At 37.4% G+C, this 12,627-nt stretch overlaps 1 protein-coding gene and 1 pseudogene across 2 annotated transcripts; one reads left to right on the top strand and one right to left on the bottom strand.

The window, feature by feature from the left end:
• The first annotated feature begins 544 nt into the window (after nt 1–544).
• Nucleotides 545–4,593, top strand: LOC147291538 (uncharacterized). Of its 2 annotated transcripts, none has more exons than XM_086237460.1 (3): nt 545–695; nt 1,214–1,389; nt 3,424–4,593. In XM_086237460.1, exons 1-3 carry the CDS (start codon nt 571–573, stop codon nt 4,464–4,466), a joined length of 1,344 nt encoding a protein of 447 aa, XP_086093586.1. In that variant the 5' UTR covers nt 545–570; the 3' UTR covers nt 4,467–4,593. The 2 variants fall into 2 exon arrangements, with proteins under 2 accessions (XP_086093586.1, XP_086093587.1); XM_086237461.1 differs by having other exon boundaries at nt 592–695; nt 1,189–1,389.
• A 3,047-nt stretch (nt 4,594–7,640) lies between these two features.
• Nucleotides 7,641–8,808, bottom strand: LOC147291537 (MATH domain and coiled-coil domain-containing protein At3g58370-like; annotated as a pseudogene).
• Nucleotides 8,809–12,627: the final 3,819 nt, after the last annotated feature.

Below are 12,627 nucleotides of genomic sequence, written 5' to 3'. Positions count from 1 at the left end.
ATGGCGGCGATGAAGGTGGGTTGACAACGGGATGTGGGTGTCAGCAATTTTAGGATGGAGGTGGGGTCACGGGTGGGGTGTGTTTTGGTTGTGGTTGGAGGTGAGATGTGTAGTTGTGGTTTAGGAGTGTTAGGTTGAGGTGTGTAAGGAGAGTTATTATTTTTTTTTTTTTTAATGATGTGGGTTGTTCTTTAAGATAATATTTCTTTGTGTCAATTAAGTAATTTTACAAAATAAGTTAACGAGAGTGTGCGAAAAAAAAAATATACAAATAGCAGCACTCTTTTACAAATTCATATCTAATCCACTTCGAGACTCATTTATAATAGAATAAGTCGAACACTTTCACTTACTCATTATTCAATTAAAAGAGAAGACATTTTGAACTAAGATTGAATAAGACAGCGGCTTTGACTGCAAATCCGCTTTGTCTTTGACTAAATAAAAAAAAATAATAATAAAATAAAAAGTTTTTTTATATATCTGCCCCAAATGTTGGAGTTCAGTGCTGGGATTTTCCTCTGTTTTTGTCCACAATCTCACTCTCACTCTCTCTCTCTCTCTCCGAAAATGAAGAACAAGGAAGTGGAGGAGGAATTTGTATCTGGGACATTCAGATGGAGAATCGACAACTTCTCCAAACTGAAGCACGACAGGCATTACTCTAACGTTTTCGTCATTGGTGGTCTTAAATGGTACGCATTCGACCAATCTCCTCCTATAATTTACATGCTTTAAATATTTATGTGTGATGGGTTCTGAGGAACTGGTGGTGGTGGTGCCATTTTAGTGTAAAATCTTTGGTCACTTTGATTTTTGAAACCCAATTTTTCTGCTTGGATACCAAAGAGGACATGCTACCAAAAATGTTAGTTGAGTCTAGCTCTAATAATGGTAAAAGAATAGTTTTTATGAATTTACACCAACTAGACTAGACTTTGTCCATCGCCCACAAAATACACTGTAGCTATTTCATTCATTCAACCAACTAGACATTGTTGGAAGATGTTCCAAGTTTTAATCCCCAACCCACATCCAAATAAAACCCATGAATTTCTTACAATATTGGTGCCCCTGCCTATTTAATATGGCCAAGGATAGCCCATAGTTCTGACATTGTACCTTGTGAAATATGTTAATTTTTTTTTTTTTTACTTTTTTTGGTCTGATTATTAGTTTTTTTACTAGCTATAGTCTTGGATGGTTTGCTCAGGCGGATGCTCATATGGCCAAAGGGGAACGACGTAAATCTTGTAGACAAGTTCTCGATGTATTTGGGTGTTGCAGATGCTTCAACATTGCCATCTGGGTGGACTACACATGCCCATGTCCGCTTGGTTGTGGTCAATCAACTTGACAGCAACAAGTCAGTAACAAGGCCTACAAAGGGTATTTTCCTTGCTGTCTGTTTTTATGTTTAGCATTCATGTTTGTGTTTTTCTCTGTTGTTAGCTTGTCATTTATGCCAAGGCTAACTCATTAAATGGAAGTCATTATACTTTGCATCCTACACTTTTTTCAGTTTTTATTATTATTTTTTTAATAATGATCAAACAATGGTCTGTTGACCTTAGGCTAGCCTATTTGTAGTGACAAATTTGGGGTCCATTTGGATAGAATGATTAAGAATGAGGAACTTGGGTTGAATTTCTAGTGTAAAATTCCACATATAAATTTGATTATATAAGAAAATGAGGTATTTTGAAATAACATTTTTTTCTCATTTTCTTAGAAAGTTAAATTAATATTTAAAAGCCCAATTACGCAACTTAAATCCAAATCCCTCTTTCTAAATCCTCCATCGAAATGAGCCCTCCCCACTTCCAATTAGGCAACTTTATAGAATTGTGGATGTGGGAGAAAAGAGAGGAAATATGAAAATTTGTTTCTCTTATTTTTCTGGACAAAATACTAATTAGAGAGTATCTAATACTTATGTCCTTAATTCATGCTATCATTCTAGGAAACTCTTAAAGGGATGGTAACTTCTCAGATTCTGAAGGCAACTAACATTATTCTCTCTTATCTTCATTTTTTCTTCATTTTTTGTCTACGTAACCGAAGAAAAGAAAATATTACAGCTTTTCTTTGTTCTCTTCTATTTTCTCTCACTAAAAGTGAACGATATTAAATAATATACTTCCTTCATGGAGTTTTACTTGCTGATTGAAGGTTCACTTGCTCTAACTTTATGATTTTTTGTTAATGAAAAATGTTGTACTCTTTTCTTTTGGACTGAAACTGTTGCACTCTGAAAGTTAGTAAATAAGTAACTTATTTGACTACGAATGGCTTGGTATTAACTTTCAAAACTTAAAGCAAATTCCTCCTTCTGTTTATGTGGATGTTTTAGAATGCTCCAATGACTCAATGATGTGAATGTGATTAGAGTTTCTCTATTATATTCTTTGGTGGTTATGATATTTAATGGATCTCATGCTCTTATTAGTTTCTATATTACACACATATATGATTTTGCTTAATTTGCAGCAATGGTACATAAACTTTTGACGGAATCTCTATTTGGTTCTTAAGCTAAATTTTGTATCAAAATCGTCTACAAAATCTAAGTCTAGTCCCAGTTGGGTCCAAACATTCAGCTTTGTTATATTTTCTGTCTATTTTGGCCACGTGCCTCACATGTGGGCTTACTTTTCGGGGTAAAATCGTCCACCCACCTCTTCTCTCTCCAGAAAAATCCTAGATTTTCAGGCCAAGTTTGGAGAGGCAACCACTTCAGCTTACCCACCCTCAGTGTCCAAATTCTTGTTCGCTTTGAATCCATTTTGCTGCACCCACTATACGAAAAGGTGTAGTGGGTAGAGCTGACATCATCCGTTCATGGCAAGTAGGAAATTTGGTGGTTCGTGGGTGGACTTGAATAGATGAGTTTGATAGTATTAGTGGGGGGAGAGTGTGGTGTGTGGACTTGAATAGATGAGACAGTAGCTTTAATCAATCTTGGGTGTGATTAGATTTGAAGGTTTTTTCTTTTTTCATGGCTGCCATGAAAGGGAAAAGAGGAGAGAGAAGAGAGTGTATTTTTGTTTATTTAAACCAATATATTGGATATGTAATGACAATTATACCATTGAAAAGTTGGCCAAATGCTCTGCACGTGATGAAATTTGATAGAAAATATAACCAAGTTGATGGTTTGGACCAAATTGGAACACGACTGACATTTTATGGACATTTGGATACAAAATTTAGTTTATGGGCCATTGCTGCAATTAAGCCTATAGGATTATTATTATTGTTGTTGTTAGCATTAATTCTTGATCATTGTTGAGTTCATATATGCCAAATTCCTCTATAGCAACTTCGAAATGGACCTCCTTTATTATTTTTTCTTTATTACCTTGTGATGCGCTTTGCATTCTTGACTATTGCTTTTGTATTCCTTGATATTTTGGTTCACAGGCAATCCTCGACAAGAGTTCAAAGAAATCAAGAGCGAGTTGGGCTATAGATCATTTATGCCTCCTAGTGAGCTTTATGACTGCAGTAAAGGTTATCTTGTGAATGATGTATGTATTGTTGAAGCTACAGTTGATGTCCCAGTTAAGATCAAAGACCAAGGAACTGTTGCTTCTGCAACTATGGAGTTCTCAAGTAAACAATATATAAGGCGGGAGCCTTCAAATGTGCATTCTGTGCAAGATCCAGACTCTTCAGCACCTAAGACACCATGTTCTGAACTGATGCCTCCCTCAAATAAACAAAATAAAAGGTGGGAGCCTTCAAATGTCCAATCTGTCCAAGCTCCAGACTCTTCAGCAGCACCTGAGGCACCATGTTCTGAATTGGTGCCTCCCTTTCAAGATGCACCAGGTTCTGAGCAAGTTTGCATTAAGCCTGCTGATGATAGCCCTGCTGATCCTTCTCTAATGAAGAAAGGTGGGAAAGTCCCCGCCACCCCAACGGGTGAACTTATGGATTTTAGGGGTTTAGGACTAATAGAGAAAGCTTTTGTTCCACTGCTAGAAGAAGTCTGTTCGTGGCATCCTTCATTGATAAAGTGCCAACAGAAGCAAAGTCGATTGATTACAGAATGTGCGTTCACTGCTTTGGGTCGACTATTGCATCTTTTGAAGACTACAAAGGTGAAGGATATGACCCTAGATGCCTGTGAACGGCTTGAAATTTTCTGGAGTGAGCTTAAAATCTTCAAATTTGAATTGGCTTGGCTGGATCCTCATGTTCAATCTGCTCTTAGTATGGAGAAGTTTGTACGAAGGGTAGGGAGAATGAAAAGGCTGAGAGAAGATGTAGAAGTTTTGGAGAATGAAATTAAGAGGTGTTCGGAAGATTTAGATGTTTTGGAGAATGAAATTAAGAGGCGGAGGGCTACACTAGCTGATGCAGAGGTCGATGTTGACGTAGCAAAAAGATACTTGGCAATGGTGGAAGAAGACATTAATGAGATAGACATGGATAGTGAGCTAGGTTTTGGGAGGTGTTAGCCGTATTGTAGATTTTTCTCTTAAATATTATGAGTTGTAGGACAGATGTGCAATATATGTTAAACTTGCATGACTATGAATTTTAAAATATATGTAATACTCCGAACTATCTTCTCTCTTCCCACCCCTCTTTATCACAATCTGTCCCTCTTCCATCTGCTTCCATCTTATTTTGTTAAAAATAAACCCTTTATAGTCACTTTTCCTCTACAGATAGTTTCCCAAAGAGAAATATTTCTGTTAGTTATTTGATATATATTTTTTAATATTTTGGAATTCTTTGATTTGGGTGTGATTATTCTTCTGGGTGTTTGATTTATGATGAAATCATTGTGGGTTTAGTTTTTGATTGAGTTGCATTTTGATATGGTTCAAGTTATCATTCTATAGATTTGATTTTATGGCTTTACCCTTTGGTGTTTAAATTTTATACTCGCTAGTTCTTACTTTGACCTTCGGTTCATGTTAACTATTCTATAGATTTTTCTCTTATTACACTCACCTCATTGTCTGGAGTAGGTTTTCCAAACTATCCCCATCAACCCTTTCAAGGTCAGTAATGCTGATGATAACTGCAAACAATCCCATAATGCAAATGAACTGCACTGGAGCCTCCACTTTGTGCCTCACAAAGCTCAAGTTCAGTCCTATCTCCCTTGTTCATCACGTGGATGGTGTTCGAGTAAATTCACTGTCGTCTGTCTTCTTGTCGTTTCATGGTTTAAAAATACTCATGAGTTTGTTTTGATCCAATTTGGTCACTTTTGCACTTTACTTGCGTATAACTTATGCAAATTATGAGCAGCAAAAATCAAATTGTGAGACTTGCTAGTTTGATATGTAGGACAGATATGTGCAATATATATTTAATCCTGCACGACTATGAATTTTGGAAAATATGAAATACTCCGAATCCATCTCACTATCTTGCCACCCTTCTTTCCTCACAATCTGTCCCTCTTCCATCTTCTATTATATATTGTTAAAAAGAAACCCTTTATAGTCACTTTTCCTCTGCAGATAAACTTCCAAAGAGGTAATCTCTCTGCTAACTCAAATATATTCTGTTTAATGGCTGTACCTTTCGGTTTTTGTTTCTTATAGTCGCTAGTTCTTACTACTAATGAGCTTGGTTTGCTCCAGTTTGGTCCCATTTGCAGTACTGCACTTCATAATCCTTTCACAGTAAAACTTATGCAAATTATTAGCAGCAAAAAGTTGGTGCTTGTTTATGAGCAACCTGCATTCCTTTCTGGAAATCTGGGTTTCAGTCACATTGGGTGATACATGTAGCTGTTTATTAATTTTGAAATTTTTGGGTCATTATACTGAACTCATGAAATTCTTAAATTGGAGCTGCTTCCCTTATTGATATTTTTCTGTTAATTGAACTCATTCATCATATCTTTTCTAAGATGTTACTTTGAACAACAATTAGAAATTCTTTAAATAAACTGAAAGTCATTTTCTTGTACTAAACAATTAGAACTTCTTTTAACTCACATATTTCATTCTCTCTCTTTTTTTTTTTTTCCTTTTTTTTTTCACTACTTGTTATCAACATGAGAGCTCTTTGTATATTATTTTCTTTTATTTTGTGCCTCACGCTTGTCTTGTGTCCGCATGCCAATCAATATGTTTCATCTATGATGCTTCATATATTTCAAAGGCTTATTCGCGCCAATGCCCCCTGAAAGTAACTTCAATTTTTAATTTACCCCCTGAAACTTCATTCCTCCCACTTTGCCCCCCGAACTTTACAATTTCAATATTCCGTCAACTCCGTCTATGGGTCTGTCAAAAAACGCTTACGTGTCCCATATTCGGAACTGACAACCCGCCATGTGGACAAAAAATTATTATAAAACTATAATATATAAAAAAAATTAAAAAAATTAAAATTTGAATTAAGTAAAGAAAACAATAAAAAAAAAAAAAATAGCCCCAGCATTCCCTCTCCTACCTTAACCCCGACCCAACTCACCCCACCCCACCCCGAGCGTTGGCAACTAACCTGCCCGCCACCCAACCAGTCATCATCTTCCTCAGCCCAGCTAACCACCCATTCTATTTTCTTCTCTCCTCTTTTCCAGCTTCTTATTCTCTTCTCTGCAAATCACAACAAGCTTCACAGTCACCCTCACAACCACCATCTTCTCCACTCTTCAGCCCAACTGCATCCTCTCTTAGCCCAAACCACCACCGACCCACATAACCTGCAATCCGACTACACCCCCAGCTGACCAGACTGAAAAGAAATGGGTCGGTGGCGGGCCAGCACCACCGCAAACCGAGCCTCTCAGCCGGCTGGTGGTTTGGGTCCCAAACCGACCTACCCCGACTGATGCCCACCCCTACAACCCACCCCACCACCCTCCCCATCTTTCCTAACTGTCGGCAGCTCCTCCCCAGCTTCCTCACCTTTCCTTCTCTCTATCTTCCTCTCATTCTCTCTCCCTCTCCCTTTTCCCTCTTTCTCTCAGATCTGGGTTTTGAGGCAAACCGAGCCGCCGGCCACCCAACGACTTTTGTAATCGGCAACTTACCCGAAGGTCAACAACTTTGGGTTTTGACGTGGTCTGGATCTGGGCAGAGATGACAGAGAAAGAGAGGGAGAGAGGGGAAGATAGAGAAAGCTAGAGAAAGAGAGAGGGGAATAGAGCGAGAGAGAGAGAGAGAGAGAGAGAGAGAGAGAGAGAGAGAGAGAGAGAGAGAGAGAGAGAGAGAGAGAGAGAGAGAGAGCGGGAAGGAGAGGGAAATGAGAGGGAAAGAGAGACAGATAGAGGCAGGGGAGGTTGGTTGGTGGCTGGGTGATGTGGGCTGGGGTGCTGCACAGGAAAAAGGAGTCGTCGGGCCACCATCGGCGGCTGAGTAGGTGGGGTGGGGTTTTTCTATTTTTTTTCTTTTTTTTTAGAAAGTATTTATTTATTTATTTTTAATGTAAAAGACCTAATTGCCCCTTCCACGTAAGCGTTTTTTGACAGACCCATAGACGGAGTTGACGGAATATTGAAATTGTAAAGTTCGGGGGGCAAAGTGGGAGGAATGAAGTTTCAGGGGGTAAATTAAAAATCGAAGTTACTTTCAGGGAGCATTGGCGCGAATAAGCCTATTTCAAATTCAGAGTAGTCCAAATTTTCATATATATTGCATGTCTATGAGATGAAATAGTTTTTAACAATAAGGCCAACGGCTTCCATAACCTATCTCACCATCCATTTCGATCTCGCCTAAGCCATCTTCCGTCTTTGCCAAGTCTCTTCTTGCTACTTCAATCTCCAAGGCTTCCACATTCTCTCTCAGTTTTTTCGCTTGTTCTACCCTTTCCACAAACTTCTTCATACCTAAAGCGGATTGAACATGAGGCTCCAGCCAAGCCAAGTCAAATCTAAAGGTCTCAACCTCCTCCAATAAAAGTTGAAGCTGCTCACAAGCATGCTCGGTCATATCCTTAAACTTTGTTGTCTTCAAAAAATAAAGGAGTCGACCCAAAGCTGTGAACTCCCATTCAGCAAACACACGACTCCTCTTTCGTTGGCACTCAACCAACGAAGGGTGCCATGAACAAACTTCTTCTAGCAGCGGAACGAAAGCTTTCTCTATTTGCCCTAAACCCCTGAAGTCCAGGAGCTCACCACCAGCCTTGACTACAGAAAGGTTAACAGGGCTAGTAGTGCAAACTTGTGGAGAACTTGGTGCAATCTTAATATCTGGCTTACGGATTTTAACCTTGGCTTCAACAATACATATATCATTCACAAGAAAACCTGCACTACAGTCACAAAGAGTACTCAGAGGCATGAATGATGCAAATCCCCAAGCACTTGCCCAATGGTTTGAACTCGCGTACTCGATGAGTTTCTACAAAATCAATATCAAAAGATTGGTATGACAATAGTGAACAAAATACACAAACATAAACGTGAGATAAAAAACAGTAAACTGCAGTGAAGAAAATACTCTTTGTTATTGACTTGTTGCTGTCAAGTTGATTAACCACGGTGAGGCTGAATTTTGCATGTCTAGCCCACCCATATGGCAATGTTGAAGCATAAGCAACATCCAAATACATCGACAAGTGCTTGTGTAAATATTTCCCCTTTGGGAATATAAGTATCTTCCTGATGAAATGAAACCAACCAAGGCAAGTCCAAAATCAGCAACATGTATATATAGAATGAAAATAGTTAATTGGAGATTTATCGGCTCAAAAGTTGTACCACTTAAAATCACCGATGACAAAAACCTCAGAGTAATGCATATTGGTATTCAACTTAGAGAAATTTTCGATTGTACATGTGACTTCCACAGATACAAGATCCTCCACTTGCCGATTCTTCATCTTAGCTATATATCAAAACCCATAAATGAGTAAACAACAAGTCACGACTATAACACAAAACACAATAAGAAAACACAGCGATACCATAATCATAATGTGACCAAAAGTACTATTAGTAGCCACATGTGTCTTTTGGAGTCCTTAGTCATTGGTTGAGAATTGTATATACCTTCCAATAGGCCAATCTAAGAAGACAGAAGAAGAACAACTCAAACTCAAACGAAGAATGTTATCCACCTTCTCCAACTCAAACAATTAGTGACAAATTGATGATTAAATAAATGAATAGCAGAGGAAACAAGAATTTTGACGAGCATATATATTTACTTAGGAGGAAATTACAGATTTAGTCCAGCTATTTTATATCTAGTTTAATTTTGGTCCACAATCTTTTTTAAGTTCTGTTTTAGTTCACTAATTATTCCACTTGTTCAATAAATGTCCAGATTTGTTTTCTCAATTTGGCATGTCTTTTACTCTATCAAATCTCACTCAAATTCAACAAACATATACTTGTTTTAAAGCTATGCATTTTTTATTTACAACTATATAAAGATAATTCAAATTGGAATTCTAAAACTCAAGATAATAGGGTACCCGAAATTGCCAATTTTCAAACTTCACCCAATCTCAATTCTCTTAGATTCTAATACTCTAAATTTGTTTTTATGACTAAGAAATGATGAAATATAACTTATACTTCAATTATAATTGAAGAAAACACAACCTAAATAATTTAAAGTCACAAATCTGGACCTTTATTGAACAAATGAAACAATTAGTGGACCAAAACAGAACTAAAAAAGATCATAGACCAAAATTGAACTAGATATAAAATAAGTGGACCAAATCTGTAATTTCATGTTTACTTAGCGAATTTGGCTTATGTATTTATGATAGTTTGGGAAGAGAGACAGTCGCTTACCATTAGTTGTTGCAGGATTGCATTGATAAAATAAACCTACATCCCAGCATTAACAACCAAGTGTCGATGTATTTAATGTCTAATCGGTTGATTTGTTTAGTCTAAGGGACTTGTAGATTTTACTTTTTGGTCCTTAAATAAGATTAAATATTTAATAAGACCTGGTGTACGATTAAAAATTAATTTTAGTCATTTTACTATTGTCCAAATCAGTATCCATATTACAACTCATATTTATTTGTTTTAAAATATTTTTATTAGTTGATTTGTTCCCAAAATAGTCTTGTGACTAAATATTTGAAGTTTTTATAGGGAAAATTTGAGAAAAAAGACTCCAACTTATGTATTGGAGCCAGATCAGCACTCCCACTTCAAAAATACATATGTTAGGACTAATACTTCACTTAAGCATCAAATGAAGCTCGTCAATTTAATCCAAACATTCGCTAGTTTTAATGGTAAAATGGTCACTTCTTACCATTAAAAAGAATTATAAAATCATAAAATTAATTTTTAAAAATAGAAAAAAAAAAGATGCAGACCTTCTCCCTTCTCCCTCCCCCCGCCCCGAGCTCCCTCACTGCCACAAGTTGCCACTCTGGTAGCCTCTCTACGCTAGCCATCCCCTCCACGCCGGCCTCGCTCCCTCCCCGCACTAGCTATGCCCCTTTTTTTTTCTCTTTCTTTCTCTCTCTCTACCTGGGGTGATTCTAGATCGTTGGGTTTGGCGTTGTTCGTGCCCAACAAAGAGAGAAAGAGATGTGGGGTCGCCGCCAGCTTGGGCAATGAGATAGGGTGGGAGTAGGGAAGGAGGGTTAGCTCCTCCCTTTTTTCTTTCTTTCTTTTTCGTTTTTTTTCTTTTAGTTTTTTAATTTTTTTTCCTTCTAGTTTTTTTTTTATCTCTTTTCTTCTATTAGTTTGTTTTTTATTTTTTATTTATTTTTTCTTCTTTTAGTTTTATTTATTTTATTTTTATAACTATTTTAATAGTGAGAAATCTTAATTTCGTCCTTAAAAAGTGATCATGTGCGTGGCTTCTTCTTTTGTAACGGACTTGACAGACTAGACTAAATATGGGGTGGTCATTCACACCCCATATTTTCACTCACTCATATATCTTTTGCATACTAAATTTTTGCAGACAATTTTTCTTTTCATTCATGGTAAATCCAAAGGGGAAAAATTGGTCTAATGAAGAAGAGTTAGCTCTAGTTGAAGCTTAGATGCAACATTCTGAAGATTGCATCATCGGCTCCAATTAAAGAAACATGAATTTTTGGGAGAAAGTATACAATCATATGCTTCAGAATTTTCCTCGATCGAGTCATGGATAATTTGTGACAAATTGGGGTGACCATAGCTCATTTCAAGAAGATAGAGGCTGCCACCACGAGGTATCATCAATGTACGTATCTTGGCGGTGGAACAAGCACGCATTAGCTGGAAAAGCCTTTATGATGTGATGATCGAGTTTTTTTGTTAATTAAATTCAAATATTTTTATACCATTTATAGTTAATTAATTTGTTTTCATATTACCAACGCACGATACCAAACAACTATCCTTTTGGTTGGCACCATTTTTGGGTCAAGATACAGCACTTTGTGAAGTGGCAATATATATACACATTCGGGCAATGCAACCGACACCTTAACCGAGGCCGACAATACCCCCATTGATGTTGATGACAATGATGTTGAAGCGGTTCAATTGAGCACGAATGAAGATGCTCTGACTTTTCAAGCACCTGGCTGTAGTCGCCCAAGGCCACCTAGCAGAAACAAGTCAAAGAAGGCCAGACATGATAATCCCAAAGCGGCTCAAATTGCTGAGAGTATCAACAACCTTTACCAGGAGACCAAGACGTTGTTAACTCAACGCGAGCGATTGATCAAAAAGCATAATGAATACAAAAAAAAGTTAGGAAGACTTATGGGTTATGAAAATGGAATGGACTTCACCACCATGTTTGGAGAAAAACGAGCGTTTTGGGAGGCACGACATCATGAAGTTAATGGCAAGATAGAATGCAAGTGCTTCTATCGAGGCAAATCAGGGCACGTCAAGCTCGGGAGGGTACTATCCCAACACTGACTTTTCACTATTTGATTAATGCTTCATTGTATTTTCAATTATGTTTGTCGTCTACTTTATGTGTGTGTTCTGTTTGTGTGTGTTTCATCAATATGTGTGTATTTTATGTCATGTAGTATTATTAATTGAAATAAAATATCATATTATTAAATGTCACGTTTCCAAGTTATGACAAGCCCCAGATTCATTTACATTTCCAAGATGATGATATTCTGATTCCTTTACATTTCCTAGATGATAATTAAGCTTATGATTCGTTTAGGTTTCAAAGATGATAAAAATCTGATTCGTTTAGATTTCACATTTACATGATAACAAACCTACCCTGTTGGATCATTATCTTTGATTTCGCATGTATTTATAAATATCATAGCTAAACCTACGCTTCAATCACACTCTGTTTCAAGATGGTTCTCACCAAAGAATTCAATGAGGAGGAAGAGAAGTTTAATTTGGAACTAGAAATGTTGGATCAAGAAATCATAAATCTCACGGCATGTGCCATGGGTGCTGCAGTCGCTTATGCACTACTCAATTAAGAACCAATACATGGAGGCACATCCAACCCATGATGCTATATACCTCGAGACCGAGAAGTTGGCCACAATCTTATCATGAGCAACTACTTCAACCCTTGAGCGAGATTTACTGAAGATATGTTTTGACGACGCTACCGGATGAAGAAATCATTCTTCCTAAAGGTGCTCGAAGATGTGTGCAACTTTGATAGCTACTTCCAAAAAAGACAAGACGCTGCTCGAAAATAGGGCTGCACGTCGAAGCAGAAGGTGACTTCGGTC

Source organism: Dryas octopetala, chromosome 3, assembly GCF_963921425.1.
Source record: "Dryas octopetala chromosome 3, drDryOcto1.1, whole genome shotgun sequence".
Lineage (NCBI taxonomy): Eukaryota > Viridiplantae > Streptophyta > Magnoliopsida > Rosales > Rosaceae > Dryas > Dryas octopetala.
This window is presented reverse-complemented; position numbering and strand designations above follow the sequence as displayed.

Bases quoted from the DNA above. Each gene is read 5' to 3' on its own strand.
- LOC147291538 (XM_086237460.1), top strand. From the start codon at position 571: ATGAAGAACAAGGAAGTGGAGGAGGAATTTGTATCTGGGACATTCAGA. The intron at 696-1,213 runs GTACGCATTCGA...TGGTTTGCTCAG, and splicing joins GTCATTGGTGGTCTTAAATG to GCGGATGCTCATATGGCCAA. The intron at 1,390-3,423 runs GTATTTTCCTTG...TTTGGTTCACAG, and splicing joins AGTAACAAGGCCTACAAAGG to GCAATCCTCGACAAGAGTTC.